General features: G+C 42.6%; 1 protein-coding gene across 1 annotated transcript; it reads left to right on the top strand.

Moving 5' to 3' along the window:
- Nucleotides 1-124: 124 nt before the first annotated feature.
- uprt (uracil phosphoribosyltransferase (FUR1) homolog (S. cerevisiae)) lies at nt 125-16,880 on the top strand. The gene is made up of 7 exons (XM_041194807.1): nt 125-490; nt 7,313-7,355; nt 7,701-7,770; nt 11,459-11,521; nt 12,402-12,563; nt 14,405-14,503; nt 16,403-16,880. Exons 1-7 carry the CDS (start codon nt 291-293, stop codon nt 16,507-16,509), a joined length of 744 nt encoding a protein of 247 aa, XP_041050741.1. The 5' UTR covers nt 125-290; the 3' UTR covers nt 16,510-16,880.
- Nucleotides 16,881-18,411: the final 1,531 nt, after the last annotated feature.

Below are 18,411 nucleotides of genomic sequence, written 5' to 3'. Positions count from 1 at the left end.
CAAAACATGTTGTTTGCACTTGGCCATTTAAACAAAAACTCCAGATAAAAGCAGGAAACGTCCTCGGTTACGGTGACGTTGCAAGTGAGTGAGTCACGATCTGATTATATACAGCAGAGGCCAGCCAGCAGGTGGAGTCCGGAAATAAGAGGCAGGATGGACGTGGATTAATTTTCTCTCTCCTCCGTCTGTGTCTTTTCTCTTGTTTGATCTTGCAGGTCCCGGAATTATCGCAACCCTCAGTGTCCAGGGGAGGGTGAGTCGGGGTTGGGGGTGGGTCGCTCCTGTCTATGGAAACTGATTTCCCCCTTGCCAGCATCATGCCCTGCCAAAACGCCCAGCGGCAACTCAGCAACTCCGAGCAAAGCCACTCGTTGCCCAAGCAAGTGAGGTTCGCGGGCAGCGTGGAGCCCGAGACCGTCGCCCCCCAGCTCAAGCTGCTGCCCATGAACGATCAGATCCGAGAGCTGCAGACCATCATCAGGGACAAGTAAGTGGCGGAGGAGGCGAACCAGTAGCAACGCCGCTGCTGAGATTGGCCTTATCTCCTGTATGTGTGTGTGTGTGTGTGTGTGTGCAGGAGCCTGGAGCTTCAGGCCTCCTCTCAATGGGGACTCAGAGACACGAGGGGAGGAACATGAGTCACTTTTGCCACAGGTTTTCATGCCTCGCCGGGTGGAGAAGCCTGAGACTAAACCCTGGACAAACGCTTAATCCCAGCCCGCTGCTGTGGGAACCCACAATCATTTCATTGTTGCCAGAGCATGGAATAGCCCCGGGGATGTTATTATCCTAGATATATATATATATATATATAAACCCACACAGCTCAGTGGCTGCTGGAAAATCCCTTCTTCCCGAAGCTTTAACGGACCTTGCTTGCTCTTTCCAGTACTTTTCCGTTTTAATTGCGGCATTTGCATTATTTTTTTTGTTTTATCTTGTTCCGATTGACCGGTTATGGCTGGAACTCCTAGTGTGTCCTGTCTAATCTGATGGTTAGTTTTACTGTTGAACTCAGTACAATATTAGAGGCTCGTAGACTTATTTGGGTAGAACTGTTTTCCAAACACTTTGGATAAATGATGTCCTGCAGTAATAAACTTTGGTGCAGATCACTGGTTTTAAAACAAAATATAAATGAAAGTCACTTAAGGTTTTTTTTTTGCTTATCTAAAGCTAGGGTACATTTCGGTTTAAAAGTTGAACCCTGCTTTCAGCCCAATGTTTTATCTGAATCGAGTAATAGTTAATGCATAATTATGCACATTTCTCAAATGAATCATTTGGTTGAGAATGTCATTATTTTTGTGCACCCCTCTCTTTTTCTTTGCCAATTTTCTGCCCTCTGCTGAAGGTGGTTGAGTGGGCATTGAGAACCCTTCAATATCTCACCAAGGTGGGCATTCTTCACTTGCAAGCCTAAGCATTGAGCCATTGCAGGCTATTGCAGTAAAGTGGGTGGAAGGGGAGAGAGGGGTGCAGGGGTGGTGGTAGCACAGCTGAGCTCCATCCTCTTCTCACTGGAGCTCCTTACAAGTACAGTCCTGGCACAGGCCATTGGATAGCAAAGAAGAGCAGGAACCATGTGGCACATACCCCACACCCCCCACTCCCTCCCCCCAACCTGACAGCCATTCTGGTCCTGGCTGAGATGGCTAACTTAATGCAGGTCAGGAATCCAACTTGGGTGCTCCTGATCAGCATGATCCAGTCACATGCTGACTTTATTATACCTTAGTTATCAGGAGTGCCCGTTCTTGCACTAAATGCAGGCTGCATCTACACTATAATTGTAGCATCAGTACAAAGTGCAAAGGGTCACAGTTCCTTTTTCCTTACGCTTATGTGGAATGTTTTGAGATGTTTATCTACTTTAAAGAAGCCATAAATGCAAGTTGTAGTTGTCATTGTTATTCCTGCCTGAACCGGTTCCCAGTCTCACTAGCCCCAATTACTGGCATTCTGTTGGAACAATTTTGTGATGCTGAAATTACATGTGTTGAGTTTGAAGTCATGCAATTTTTTTAATGGTAAATGCTCATTTTTATAATGGATGATTCATACTGAAGGAAAATGATATTTTAGAATGCCATTAAGGATCTCTAGAAAATTAATATTTGTTAGAATAAAAAATATTTGGGTTATTTCCCTCCTAATCCTTTTTCTTTTTGATGTAAATGGCCGTCAATAATCACTTTGATTGCAATTATGAACATGGGCTTTACCTGTTAGAAATATACACAATGAGATGCCCTACCTTGTATGTGTTGTCGTCAAACGTTTTGTGTATGTGAGTGAAATTGGGGAGGGGAGAAGGTAGATGTAGGTACCAGCGTTCCCAATTCAGAAAGAATGTGATGGCAAGAAAGACAGTGGCACTTGAGGGAGACGCAAGATAGCTAATTATCACATTTGACTCTTATTGTGGCAGATGAGCAGAAATAAAAATAGTTCACTGGTGATTTCCAGTGGCAGGGTATGCAGTTTTAGTATTTCTGTTATCAACAACCACAGTGCAAATTATCATACACAATTCTTTTATTTTTCTATATTATAAATGACTGCACAGCAAAAGTAGTCTATTGACAAGAAATGGCCCAAGATGTTCTGAAGGTGTGATCTAGCACTATATAAATGCTAGTTCTTTGATCTAATTTTCAAACCTAATTTGCACAATTAAGTTATTGAAATGGTTACAAATAACAATGATTTGTATTTATAAGAGCCTATAAGGTATTAAAATGTTCCAAGGCACTTCAGGAGCATAATCAGGCAAAGTTAGCACCCAGGCACATAAATAGACAATAGGAGAGGTGACTAAAAGCTTAATCAAAGAGGTAGGCTTAAACAAGTGACCTAAAGTAGGAGAGAGAGAGTGAGAGATAGAGGGACGGAGAACTTGAGGGAGGGGATTCTAGAGCTTAGGGCCTAGACAGCTGAAAGCACAGCTGCCAATGGCGGAGTGATGAAAATTAGGGATCCATATAGGCCAGATTACACAAAACTTGGAGAGCTGTAGGGTTGGAGGAGGTGACAGAGACAGGGAAGGGTGAGGTCAAAGAGGGATTTAAAAAAAAAAATCACTTGCATTTATATTACGTTTTTCGCACCTCCTGGATGTCTCAAGAAACTTTATAACCAATGAAGTACTTTTTCAAGTGTAGTCACAGTAAACATGAAGATGAGAATTTTAAAATAAGAGGCTTTCCTGGACCAGGAGGACAGGGTGACTTGTTGCGAGTTAGGATATGGATGAACTCAAGTTTATGGAGGGTGGAACATGGAAGGCTGACCAGGACAGCACTGAAATAGTCGAGTCTGGAGGTTATGAAGGCATGTATGAGGTTTTCAGCAGCTCACAAGCTGAGGCAGGTGCAAAGACAGATAATGTTACACACGTGCAAATAGGCAGTCTTAGTGATGGCAAGGATATGGCATTAGAAGCTCAACTCTGGTCAAATAGAATGGCAAGCTTGCGAACAGTCTAGTTCAGCCTTAGATAATGGCCAGAGAGGGGGATGGAGTCAGTGGCTAGGGAATGGAGTTCGTAGTGGTGACTGAAAACAATCAGTCTTCCCAATATTTAATTGGAAATTAAAACCGTAATATTATGGGAACCATGGTCATGGGCTGATCAGGAACATCACAAGTTCCATGCTAACAATTTCTGAAATGTGGATGGTGAATTCATTGAATATCTGTAACAACTTATTAACTGGAATATTCTTATACATAGGGCAGCCAGCATCTGTCAAGTGAAGAGACAGGTAACTGAGGTTTTGGTTGTGTATCCTTCATCGGAAAATGAGTTCTGAGGAATGGTACACATACAAAAAGTCAATAGTTAATATTTCTCTTTACAAATATTGGCAGGTTTTCTAAGTATTTCCAGCATTTTTTTATTTTTATGTCAAATTCCTAGCATTTGCAATTTTTTCTCCTTTTAACATTTCAGTATGTTGTTCCAGAGTATAAGTACTCAGAGCCAACGTACAGTAAACTCAGCCAGTTTTACTTTCTGCCCCAACCCCCATTACTGCACTAGATTGGTACAGTATAGAATCACTAAAGGCCTTTATAAATGCAGCATTTATTAATGACCACCAGGCCTATTATATATATATATATATAAAAATAAGTAATTGCATCTTGTAAACATTTACAGTAAAGTTTAATGGTGGTTGTGTAAAATATAAAAACTTACACACATTTGAAGTGTGAAAAACACATTGGTGCAATAAAGGTAGGACCCTTCTTCCAAATTTGGGTTGTAGCTGGAAAGGAAAGAGAATGTTTGCTCAATATAACACTGGACGTGAGTGCTGGTGGTTACAAGCCTGACATTGATGTCAGTAGTGGTGGAAGAAAATTGAATGATAATTTAGATGTTTTACACAATAAGTATATTGGCACAACTTTACAGGACATTGAGGTCAATTTTTCCCCCCGCAGTGAATGGGTACAAATATGCCAAATAAGCCTAGTAATTGTTGAGTTGCGTTTTTAAAAATCTTACACAATTTTATCAAGCAATAACTGAAAAATTTATCTGCAAATCAAAACCATTAAATCAAATAGTCAGACCAGATCCAACTGTCTGAACATTTCTTTTAAATCAGGGAGGAATGTTCTTCACATCAAGGTGTAGAGGGTATAAAGGTTTAATATTTTTTATCACAGCTGTGGTTTATACAAAGGTCTTAGTAAGGTACAAAAACTCCACTCGTACACCAAATACTTGACCAGAGTTATCCCAGAATGTAAGTAAATTACCTGACAATGCAGCCCTTATGAAGACACTGCACACCTTTACCATAGTATCAACCTTTAGTTCCAAAATTCTGACCTTGGATTTGGGAATCTTTCCTAAGGGTAAACAGTGGATTGCATTCGCTGCCGCCGGCACCATCGCAGCAGGATACATGGTGACCAGGCCCACTTAGTCTTGGGAGCGGCCCTGTGCCAGTCACCCGGCAGCAGCAAAACCTCTCCCGATTAAGTCGGAGAGCGGGAGGGGCTGACGTGGATTCCCGACTGGTGCCGGCGGCAGGATATCACCAAAAGTTGGTATTCAAGTACAGCAATTGATTAGGAAGGCAAATGGAATGTGATCATTTATTGCAAGGGGAATGGAATATAAAAGTAGGAATGTTTTGCTACAGTTATTAGTGAGACCGCATCTGGAGTACTGTGTAGTTTTGGTCTCCTTACTTAAGGAGGAATATAATTGCATTAGAAGCAGTGCAAAGAAGGTTTACTCGACTGATTTCTGGGATGAAGGGGTTGTCTTCTTTCCCGTCCACTCTCTCACTCTCTTATCAGTCAATAATCTATTCTAACTCAGCCTTAAAAATATTCAATGACCCTGCCTCCACTGCTCTCTGGGGAAGAAAGTTCTAGGCAAGAGAGGAAAGGTTGGACAGGCTGGGCCTGTATCCATTAGAGTTTAGAAGAATGAGGTGATCTTATTGAAACATATATGATCCTGAGAGGACTTGACATGGTGGATGCTGAAAGGATGTTTCCCCTTGTGGGAGAGACTCGGTCCTGGGGACACAAATTAAAAATAAAAGGTTTCCCATTTAAGATGGAGCTGAGGTCTTTTTTTCTCTCTGAGGATCGTTAGTCTGTGGAATTCTCTTCCCCAGAGTGCAGTGGAGGCATGGTCATTGAATATTTTTAAGACTGAGTTAAGTAGATTCCTGACTGACAAAAGAGTACAAGGGTAGCGGGGGTAGGAAAGTAGAGGCCACAATCAGATTAGCCATGATCTTATCAAATGGCTGAGCAGGCTCAAGGGGCTGTTGGCCTGTGACTGGCTGGTAGCTCCCGTTGGGTGGGATATATGCCACCAAAGACCTCACCTACAGAGAAGGCACAATGGTGGCCACTTAAGTACCACATAATTCGTATGTTTGTATGATATCAATTAGGCTCATTAATGTGCCTGTTGAAACCAATTATCCCTGAGCTCACCACAACTTAGTGGTGGCTAAGGGATTAAATGGAGGCTACATGGCACCCTGGAGTTTGCCTGCTGCCTCCCAGTTCCTCACTACTTGTCATGTGTGCCTGATTGAGAGACCTGGCATCAGGCACATGGGGGTGGGTGGCTGCTGAAAACTGCCCCCTGCCCTTGTGTCCAACCCCCCAGTCTCCCACCCTTCTGTGACCCCCTCCTACAATCTGCATCCCATCTTCACTGACCTTTGGTCATGATGATCTTAGGCCTCTGGTGGGTGTACTGCCTCCAGCATGGTGGCAAGAGGAGCTGTTGGCCTGTGACTGGCTGGTAGCTCCCGGCAGGTGGGATATATGCCACCAAGGACCTCACCTACAGAGAAGGCACAATGGTGGCCACTTAAGTGCCTGAAAGGCAATTGATTCCACTGGGCTTCCCCACCAGAAAGAATCCCAGCCAGTGAGTTTTTAGTCACTATGACACTGTTCCAATTTTGGCTGTGCCATCAGGTGGGTGGTGCAGAGCAGAGACCAGATGCTTCATTCTAAGGTGCCAGCCTTCTATCTGTAATAGCGTCTTAGCCTCTGAGCCGGAAGTCATGGATTCAAGTCCCACTCCAGAGACCTGAGCACATAATCTAGGCCGACACATAAGTACAGTAGTGTGAGTGTGCTGCAGTATCAGAAATGCCATCTTTCACATGAGATGGCAAATCAAGTCTTGGCTGCCATCTTGGATCCTTGGCTTTAGAAGAGCAGGGGATTTTAAGGAGCGTCTTAAAGAATGATAGAGAGGTGGAGAGAATTAGGTTGGGAATTTCACAGTTGCGGGCAGGTATCTCAGGTTACTTGTGCACTCTCTCAACCAGGAATGGCGCATGATCCAGAAGACATAAAGAGGAGCAAAAATTCACTTAACGAAAACTATTACTCGGATTCAAATCAGACCAGACTAATAAGCTGAAATATGTGTCTGTTAACTCACTTCCTGAATGGCATGAATGGGCAGTCCAAAACTCTCCCGAATTTGGAACCAGCTGGTAGTCTTACATCAGAAAAGCCATAGAGTAGTTGCTGTAAGAAATGGAAACATTCACATTCGTGCAATAGGGAACTCTGAGGCTGGAGTTAAGGCATATTGTTGGGGCAGAGTGGAAGGTGCTTCACTCTACAGTTGATCATGCTGCACTGGGGATACTTGACTCTGACACCGACAGCCAAAATGGGGAAAGTGTTCCATTACCTTGCCCTAATAGCGTTCACTTTGATGAGCTCAAATACCTGAAATTTTGTCCGTAACTAAATAGCCGCTTTTTTTGTTTCCTTTCACCCCCCCCTCCCCACTCAGAACAACGAGCAGAGGAGACTTTGTATTTTGTGCTGATCGCTTGGTGAGTAGCAAAGTAAACCTTGTCATTATTTATGTTCTCAATTTTTTGGACCATCAAAACTCCTTGGTCAGGGTTCTCCTAAGGAAGAGAAGGTGAGTAGGAGGGGAGAAGGAGGAGTGTGGTGGGGCTTATGAGAATGATGTTATAATACTTCAAATGGTAACTGCCCTTTCAAAATAAAAATAAGAGCTTTACTTGCGTTTGACACAGTTCCCTTTTGGAGAAGAAATAGATGCTGTTGCTTAACTTTTATTTATTACCCAGTGAGAAGGTAATATTTTCTAAATTTGTGATATATATGTACAGGACAAAGTCATTCCTTCATCTAGGAATATTATGTTACAGATCAGACTGGTTGTCGAAGAAGGACTGAACCAGCTGCCATACACTGAATGTACAGTCACAACCCCTACAGGTTAGCTATAAGTAAAGTGCACGGAACAGAGCTGCTACAGTACTCGGGTTGTTTCACTATCTCTACCTGTGATATTAAAGAAATACTAGAGTTTTTTTATGTAGATGCCATTTTGAAAGCTGCAGATTTATTTTGTTGCCTTTTTTATTAATAATTTATTTTTTAAACTAAGATGGGTGACGTAACTGTCAGGAATTAGGCAGCCCTCCATTTGTGTATGAGGTTCACCACTTTGCCAGATCCTTCAAGCTGATGACCAAACAGCTTGAAGAACATCACAATCATTGTGATACATATGTACAGGACAGAAAGGGCACCTGGGTGTCCTTGGGCTGGCATGGACAAGATAGGCTGAATGGCCTCCTGTGTTGTAACTTTTGTATGGTTCTATGGTTCTATTATCTTCTTGGCAATCAAAGGGGTAATTTTGATGGCGATTGTGTATAACGTGTGATATTGAATCAGCTGCCTGGTATACATCTCGCCTGATTTTCTTCCCATTAGTGGTTGCAGAGATGTAAAGAGGCATCTGATCTGATGTTGCTCATTTTGCATTATCACTCAAAGTCAAAAATACTTTGTTGTTCAAAAAGATCACAGTGGGTAGATACAGGGCCTCAGAGACTTAAAGCTAAGAAGTGGAAAACGGCCAGCTTCCCACTCTCGATTGTTCCCCTTGTACGCAGCAAGACACCAGGCTCCAAAAATGGAGGGAACAACAAGGTACATTTCCTGATCAGCTGCTGGACGGTTGGTTTGTGATGCAGAGTGGCGCCAACAGCGTGGGCACAATTCCCGTACCAGCTGAGGTCATCCATGAAGACCCCGCCTTCTCAACCTCGCCCCTCACCTGAGCTGTGGTGACTCTCGGGTTGAACTCACAATCTGTCGTCTCTTTCCTATGAGAGAGCAGCCTATGGTCCTCTGACACTGTGGTGACTTTCACATTGCCTGAGCTCAAGCTGGCAGCAAGGCACCTCTCCCATTATTAGCACACATGAAAAAAACCTTTGGCGTGTTGCTTATGATTTTCCATTCATTGTGGTTGAATTTTCAGGTATGTGATGGTGGCAGGTGAGGTACCTTGCTGAGGTGTTGATTTGGACAATTTAGAAGTTAGTGCTTTGAAGGAATTGCCGGGCATTTTTTTTTGGGGGGGGGGAGCGTGGAAGCCATGTTGCCTGTTGTGAAAACTATGTCAGCCACTCAATGATGTCATTGTGATGAACAGTATCATTTCCATTACATTTGTATTGAGACTATGGAAAACATCTCCCAAACACTTCAGTTCCACTTTCTTTTGAGTTATCGGTACATTTCTGCTGATGATTGAAAATTACTTTTGTTTAAGTTAAGAATGAATATCACAGACTTTAAGGGAGTTAGCGAGTCTGGTAGCAAAATCAGCACCAGCAGATGAAAGGCATTAACTGAGGATACTTTGGTGATTTAATCATTTAGCAGTGTCCCATTAGCTCCCTTGCTTAATCATTGCCTTTATTCAGTGAGTTGCTGAGGCTTACAGACTCCATTTAATCCTTAGTTTGTTCTGAGTTAATTGACATCAACTGTGCCAAGAACTGAGGTGGAACTGTTGGCTTCACTACTTGCAGGTTAGACAGGGAAAGATCATAAACAAAGAATAAAGTAAAGTACAGCACAGGAACAGGCCCTTCGGCCCTCCAAGCCTGCGCCGATCACATTGCCCGTCAACTAAAATATTTTGGACTTCCGGGGTCCATATCCCTCTATACCCATCCTATTCATGTATTTGGCAAGCTGCCTCTTAAACACCACTATTGTAGCTGCTTCTACCACTTCCTCTGGCAGCGAATTCCAGACGCTCACTACCCTCTGCATAAAAAACTTGCCCCGCACGTCTCCTTTATAGTTTTCTCCTCTCACCTTAAATCTATGTCCCCTAGTAATTGACTCTTTCACCCTGGGAAAAAGCTTCTGACTATCTATTCTGTCCATGCCACTCATAATTTTGTAAACTTCTATCAAGTTGCCCCTCAATCTCCGTCGCTCTGGTGAGAACAATCCGAGTTTCTCCAACCTCTCCTCATAGCTAATAACCTCCAGACCAGGCAGCATCCTGGTAAACCTCCTCTGCACCCTCTCCAACGCCTCCATATCCTTCTGGTAATGTGGTGACCAGAATTGCACGCAATATTCCATGTGTGGCCTAACCAAGGTTCTATACAAGGTTCTATTCATGAAAAGTTCCTGCTGTTGATCACTCTTTAGCATCACTTTCTGGAAGTGTATATGTTGTGTCGATAATATTGGCTGAGGGCAGGTTTGGGCTGACCTGTGAGGCCCCCAAAACCATATTGAAGCAGCCTACTCACACACTCAAGGCTTACACTGGCCACCTAGCTGAGATTCTGAAAATTGTCTGTGGCTACCTTATTAAAAATAAGAGGAGGGAAGTCTGTGATCAACAGCCAAGGTGACAGCTGAGGACATCTACTGAATTAGGAAGAGGGGGTGAAAGATTTGTCATTCCAATCATTTGCCATCTGCCCTGCAGGCAGTAAAGGAATTAGTTGAAACGGTCCTCATTGTGCCTGCCACCACTCACTGTTTAGACTCATACAGAATCGTAGAATGGTTACATAGGACTAACAATTTTGAAAGTGCACAGAAGGGCTGCGGGCATAAGCATGAGTTGCCACAATCAAAGAGGTGGGGAGAGAATTGGGAGGAAAACAGAATACTGACAACCCTTCTTGACAAAACCATGAATGTTAGTTCACCGTAGCTGTTTTTGAGATTTTTTTCTCGAGGAGGCTAGATGGTTAATCTTACTGACCCACTTTTATTAACAAGTGAGACTAAGCCAGTTAATCAAGAGGAAATGTAATCTATTTACTGGTTCGTCAAGGCTCAATACTGGTGGACATTGTGGAAATGTTTGAACGTTGGTCTGATTCTATTCACAGCCAGATTGTTGATGCTGCTGTGTTAGCAGAACAGACCCTGCAATGCAGTTATGTTCTTTTGTTTAGTGTTGCAGCCTGGGAACCAAAGTATGGGCTGGCTGCACAATATAAACACAGTAAGTCAGGGCACACTGAACTTTACATTAATGTACTACTGTGCAAGGGACTGAGCAAATACTTAACTGATCAATGGAGTGTTTTTATTTGGAGTTTAAAGGGCAGGTACTCAGTGGAACAGTACTAAAATACAGAATACTCCTTCCCTTCGGAGGCCCAGAATTTATTTATATTTTTGGGTCATTCCTTTTTCTTTGAGGAATAGTTGCAAGCTGAAGGGGATTCGTCCATTAAGACTGAGAGACATTTTATCAAAGTAATGAGTAGGGATAGCTTTAGAAAGATCAGTCTTGAATTGGTCCACCTCTTTGTGTGTTCTGTTTGCAGGGAGTGGGTGGGTGACCTGTTGCCAGACAGCTAACAGTCGTCCTCATGAGTCAGCCTGTGAAGAGGAAGCTGCTGCACTTTAATTTAGAAATTGAAAATGAAGCACTTCAATGATGGTTTGGGCACAACTTGATTTCCATGTACCGCTGAAAATGAGTAGAGGTCAAGCAATGTGGTGTCTCCCTGTGCACCCTGAGAATGATGCGTGGCATTACAGATGGGATGATGGAGGGGAGGGGAAGGAACTTAGACCACTGATGCTATGCTAACCCCAATTAATGTTTAATTTTACACAGGCCATAAGTACGATGGAGTGAAGTTTGAGAAGGGAAATTGTGGTGTTAGTATTATGAGAAGTGGTAAGTCACCATTGTTGAGTATTAAAGCTGTTTACCATTCATGACATGATTTCACTTGCGTTAATTAGGCTAGCCTGGTGGAGATATCATTGTGTGTTTCAGAATGTAATCTGGAAATGTGGAGAAGATGGCAGCCTGATCAAGATGCCAAATATGAATAGCAACCTCTTTATCCTGCTCCTCTCCATTACCTTTTGTAATTCCCACTGTGATGCCCTTGGGTATATACGAAGATTTAATCATGGCTGTTCTTCTGGGTACTGCACACAAAGCTATATCCTCATCCTGTGCCACCTACAGTGCATTTTATTTGCATTCAGATTCTCTGGAAAATAGTCCAGAGGAGGAAAGCTATGTAGATAGTTCCGTCAGGACATCCTGCAAAGAATTTTGGAGTAGAGTGTGTAGAAATTGACAGAAATGTGGCTCGGGACAGAGCCAGGACATCTCACAAGCACATTCACACCTCCCAGGAGTGCAGGTGGTTCCCTGAACTACTTCATTATTTACACAGCCAGCCAAACACCTCCTGTCAGAGGTGGTAGTCACCCAGTTTGATATAAAATTGTACATAGTGTTTGTGTTCTAATTGTGAATAAAGCAATTCATTTTGAATTACTCTTGAGACTGTCTTTTTTTAAAACAGAAGTAAAGTACTGAATAATATATCAATTACAAGGCTGGATATGTTAATGCAAATTGATGGATTGTTTACAAATATTACTTACACTTTAGTTTGGCAGATTATTATTGATAAAAATGTATTAACAATCACAAACTAACAAAACAAAACCTGATCGTCTTTCAAAATTAATAGTTCCACTTTGTTGCAATGGGAGGAAGAAATTGCTAACACAGATAATTTTTCATCCTCTTCCAGGAGAAGCAATGGAGCAAGGTTTGCGTGATTGTTGTCGGTCAATACGCATCGGAAAGATCCTAATACAAAGTGATGAAGAGACACAAAAAGCAAAGGTGTACTATGCAAAATTCCCACCTGACATCTATCGCAGGAAAGTGCTTCTAATGTACCCAATATTGAGTAGGTACCATGTGGTCTCATTGTAACATTCAGTAGAAACCGGAGATGGAAAGATATTAAAACAGGCTTCCTGATTGAAATGATAGAACTTCACACTGATTTAGAAAGTAGTGCTTTTTGGCGAATAGTCGGACATTTTACTTACAAATCATCTGCACGAGTGCACTCAAAGTTCCATTTTAGAACCCGTGTTCAAGTATCTGGAGTCGTGCTTGCACTCAGAACCTGCTGACTCAAACCAGAGTGCTACCACTGAGCCAAGGCTGACACCTGGCTGTAACTCATTGCCAATGATGAGTGGGGAGAAAAGTAGTTTTGACAAAAACGTTTTAAGTTTGGATCAGACATTCTGATCTTCCCAAAAACCTGGCTAAATTCAGATCTAATCCATCACTGAAAATTTCCCAGTTAGTGTCTTGAAAAGGTGTCAGAGAGGAGTGTGTGATGTTGAAATACAACCTCAGGTGACATTTGCGTGGGCTGTTTACAATTTCTCTGCCAGGGTGATGGGTAACAGTGGAATCTGAATAAGAGGCAACCACCAGCTGTTGTAGAGATGACCAGTCATACTCCACAAAGCTACAGCTCATGTCAAACAAGGGTGGTATGGATTGCAATCAAGGATTTTTTGGTTTGCAAAAGGATAGCCTGGTATTGAGGCAAGCTGCATGGTAGTGAGATAAAAACAAAAAAACTGCGGATGCTGGAAATCCAAAACAAAAACAAAAACAGAATTACCTGGAAAAACTCAGCAGGTCTGGCAGCATTGGCGGAGAAGAAAAGAGTTGACGTTTCGAGTCCTCATGACCCTTCGACAGAACTTGAGTTCGAGTCCAAGAAAGAGTTGAAATATAAGCTGGTTTAAGGTGTGTGTGTGGGGGGCGGAGAGAGAGAGAGAGGTGGAGTGGGGGTGTGGTTGTAGGGACAAACAAGCAGTGATAGAAGCAGATCATCAAAAGATGTCAACAACAATAATACAAAAGAACACATAGGTGTTAAAGTTAAAGTTGGTGATATCTAAACGAATGTGCTAATTAAGAATGGATGGTAGGGCACTCAAGGTATAGCTCTAGTGGGGCTGGGGAGAGCATACAAGATGTAAAAAAAAAATAAAATAAAAAATAAAAAATTTTAAATTATATAGATTTTCCTTTTCCCACCTATTTCCATTATAAAGAGAAAAAGAAAAAAAAATATTTATTTATTTTATTTTATTTTTTTTTACATCTTTTATGCTCTCCCCACCCCCACTAGAGCTATACCTTGAGTGCCCTACCATCCATTCTTAATTAGCACATTCGTTTAGATAATATCACCAACTTTAACTTTTAACACCTATGTGTTCTTTTGTATTATTGTTGTTGACATCTTTTGATGATCTACTTCTATCACTGCTTGTTTGTCCCTACAACCACACCCCCACTCCACCTCTCTCTCTCTCTCCGCCCCCCACACACACACCTTAAACCAGCTTATATTTCAACTCTTTCTTGGACTCGAACTCAAGTTCTGTCGAAGGGTCATGAGGACTCGAAACGTCAACTCTTTTCTTCTCCGCCGATGCTGCCAGACCTGCTGAGTTTTTCCAGGTAATTCTGTTTTTGTTTTTGCATGGTAGTGAGGTTGTTTTAAAAATCAGGCAAGGTAATGTAGTGGTTAATTTACTGGACTAATAATATAGAGAATATCTCACCCTGGCAGTGAATTTGAATTCAGTTTATATTAAGAAAAAAAAATTGGCAAATAAAAGGCCATCAGATTATTGTAAAACTCTAGCTGATTCTCAAATTGTCTATTCCACACCACTCTGGATAATTGCAGGTCATCCATCTACTTTGCAGGTACAGGCAACACAGTTATTGAAGCTGTGAAGGTCCTGATTGAGCATGGTGTGCAGCCAAACCATATAATCTTACTCAGTCTTTTCTCAACTCCACATGGTAAGTGAGACATGTGAATACTTATTAAAACATGTTAGATTTTAAAACTGCGATGCGCACTAGAGTGTTATTTTAAATCAAAGAAGTTTCTTCACTGCAAGAATTGAAAGTGAATGTTAATTTATTTCTTTTAGTGCCATGTGTATAGGCCACACCAGCTGCAACAGTAGACATTCTGTCACAGTTTTTGAATGTTAATGGAGACGTCAGCCTTAGTTAATCCTTCATTTTTCTTTGATTGAATGGCATGACAGATAAGCAGTTGCACTCCCTCTGATATCTGTTCTGGATCAAGACAGTAGGTCCAAAGGTGCCCCAAGCTGGAATTTTAATTTCATGTTGTGAGTTAAATAATGCAATCTCTCATTTCCTGGAGCAAAAGCAGGAGTGGACTGGCAAGGGCTTGAGTGATGCAACACAAACCTCCACCCCAGAGAATATTATTTGGGAGTTCCCAAATAAGACCCAGTGCATTCCTCAGAACCTTAAATGGGCTGACGTTTAAAAGAAGATGGTGTCATTTGTCAAGTTATTCACCAATTGACCACCTTGATGCCAGAAATGGAGCAGCATCCATGTCCATGGATTGGTGGATGTGGAGCCCATGGAGTTTTCTGGTCTGGAAGACTCCAGAATTGCTCTGGCTAAATTTTTAATTTCTTATAAAGTGGGCCAATTGAGCAGAGGCCTTTACCTTTTAGGCCAGTCACGCTGGGTTTTCCTTTTCATAACCACACCATCCTCTTCTAATGCTTCTTTGGTGATACTGCCTTTGATTGTCCTACCTATCCACTTGTTGCCACAGCATTTCTGACAGTGGCTCCTTTTCCCACTGCCACCTCAGCAGTCCCCCAAGGATTCATTCTTGCTTCCCTTCCTCATTCACATGATACTTCTTGGTGACATTATCTCATGATATGGGGGTCAGTGCCACATGTTCACTTGTCCGGCTCCACCTTCCTCCACTGCTTCTGTACCATTAGATTGCTTGTTCGCCATCCAGGTTTGATGAGCTGTCATTTCCTCCTGCTGAGCACTGCAAAGACCAAAAGCATCATATTCAGTCCCTGCCACAAATTGCATTCTTTTCTAGTCCATCCCCCACTCCGGCCATCATCTCAGGCCCATCCAGACGGTTTGCAATCTCAGCATCCTAATTTGACCATGAGTTGATTTTTGATCTCATATCTTTTCTTAAGATATCCCATACCTTTTCTCACCCTTAGACTTGATTACCTCAGTGCCCTTCTGGTTGGTCTCCCAACTTCTCCTCGCTCAATCTCTGCTGCCTGCATCCTATCACACACCAAGTCAAAGTTGCCCATCACATCTGTCCTCACTCACCTAGATTGGGCCCTGGCCTCCCAGTGCCTCAAATTTTAAATTTTAGTCCTTGTGTGTAAATCCTTCCTTTGACTTGCCACTCCGCATCTCAGCGAACTCTCCTAGATTTTCTATTTCTCTCAATCCAAACTCTTGTGTTTTTCCCTGACCCTTCACCCCAGCATTAGCAGCCATTATTTGAGCCACCTCATTCCACACTCTGGAATCTAACTCTTCCAGCTCAGAGCAAGTTTGTGGAACACAATTTATGTATTCACCTGGGCAGTAGGTGCATCATTTTCCAGCAGTTGAAGGTATAGATCATGTATATCATTGGGGAAGTGTAGACTTAATTGTTGCGATGACTTGTGTGGATTGTCTCCCCAGAATGGTAATACTGCGCTGGTTCCTTCGTGTGAATCACTGCAGACATTACAATTCAGGCACAGCGCTGACATATAGAGGTCAGCTGCACAAATATATTTAGTGTTCTTTATAACAAATAGGACAGAGCAGATTTCTGTTCCACTTCTACGAAATTCAGTGAATCATCAGCTTTTTTTTTCCCTTCAAAAGGTGCAAAATCTATTATAGAAGAATTCCCCGAGATCACAATTTTAGCAACAGAGGTCCATCCAGTGGCACCCACACACTTTGGACAGAAGTATTTCGGCACGGACTGAAGCCAAGATAGAATCCAAATTAAACCTTTGATTGCATTGCTGTTTTGATAGATAAAGACTTAGTTTTATCTTGGTAGGTGTGTCTTCACTCCACCCCCCCAATCCCCCCATCCCCCCATCCCACCGCCAACCCTTTCTGGGACAAATTGAAATGTTAACCAGCTTAATGTAGACATCTGGGAGCACGACCTAAGCTACTTGCCTTAAGTTCTTTTCTCCAGTTATTTTTATAAAAGGAAGTCAGTTCTGAATAGCACATTCCAATTCCATCAAAATTGTTTGCACCGCGCTTGCATGCGTCCTTAGCACTTAGTCATTTTAGCATATTTATTGTTTGTAATTAGAGGCAGTGCCTAATTGTAACTTAAAAATACATTAAATTTGTTTAAAAAAACTTGGGACTAAAATCTATTTATTTATAAAGGTCTCTTTTTCCAGATTTCTTGTTTAGGTTACGGTTCCACAAGCTTGGGGCAGGTTTCAGTTACTTCACAAAAGTGGCTTTTCTTCATGCAGAATTGTGGATACAAGGTGTGGGTTTGTGAGGAACACAGTTGAGTCTTTTCTTATCCTTACCTGATGTCCACACATAATCAAGAGTGACAAGATAGCAATCGGCAGCAGCAGCTGTGGCTGATGTCTCTCCCTACCTGCCTCTGCAATATGTGGCAGAATTTTTAGCTCAGTGGAAGGGTGCACGCCCAACCCGATCTGGCGTGACATCGCTTGAGATGACATTAGGCAAACGTCCCGATGTTGTTTTGCGCTCATGCAATATTTCGGTCGGCGGAAGCGCTCCTGCCAACAATTAAGACAATTAAAGCCCATTAACGGAGCAATTGACTCCAATTTTTCGTGTTCTGTCCAACATTATGGTTCAGTAGCTAAATTTTCAGGTGATTTATAACTTGCATGGACGCTTTCTTTCAGCTTCTGAAACCCTTATTTTTGATTTTTCAGGTCTTCAGCTCCCTGAGGCAGCTCTCTGCCCTCAGGGAGCTTTCTCTCAGCGCACTCCCACGCCTGCGTTGACGTCAGTGCCCACTGTCCTCCTGTCCCCACCCCGACAGCGCTGAGCATTTCAGGGCATGTTTCACGCTGGCTGGCCGCTAATTGTCCAGCCAGTGTGTGATCGCGGTCAGCGGTCCATTCCCTGGCTGATCTTGGGCCCGCCGAGCTAAAAATTCAGGCCATGAAGATCAGAGTTCAAACCTGCGATCTTCTCCATCTGTATGATTCAGTAACACAGCAAAGGTATCCCCAACACATTAGATTACTCAAATTTGTAGCATTTTTACTGTTGCATCTTACCCAGGGTTGTCTTCAGTTAGTAACCACTTATAATTGGATATCAACTGGAAAAGAACGCAAATGGGCACCAGTAACACCCCACTTTGATGAGTACAATCTGCAGCAAATTGTCACCTGGACAGAAAATTTCCATCCTCCACATGTTGTGTGATTGACAAAAATAAAAGCTTTAAAATGACAAACCAGAAAGGCAGGGGAGGGGAGAGAGGATTTTCTCTGTGAATACTGAAGGATAAGAGTGTGCCTTTCTGCTGCATTAAGTTTTGAGAGTTTCTGCTAGTGTCCACGAGATGTTGCAGGGTGGCTGAATTTCCTGATCATTTTCAGTGTACTTTCTATGCAGAAACTGTACACGATTTTGAGGAAGTATGTGCGGAAACTGTTTCCGTTTGCTGGTTAAGCCTCTCAGCAGTGGGTTGCCCCCCACCCTGCCCGCCAGTGGCCTTATTTGAATGTCAGTGAAAGGCAGTATGGTATCACAGTTTCCTGCATTTGCATTGCTATGGCACTCTTGTGAGCGAATTTAAACGAGGTGCAGCAGCTGTCAGGATTACCCATTCAAGCTGGAAGTGAAGAGTTTGCTTGATTAGA

This window comes from Carcharodon carcharias, chromosome 9, assembly GCF_017639515.1.
Source record: "Carcharodon carcharias isolate sCarCar2 chromosome 9, sCarCar2.pri, whole genome shotgun sequence".
NCBI lineage: Eukaryota > Metazoa > Chordata > Chondrichthyes > Lamniformes > Lamnidae > Carcharodon > Carcharodon carcharias.
The sequence above is the reverse complement of the archived record's forward strand: the minus strand, read 5'-3'. Positions and strand labels throughout refer to the sequence as shown.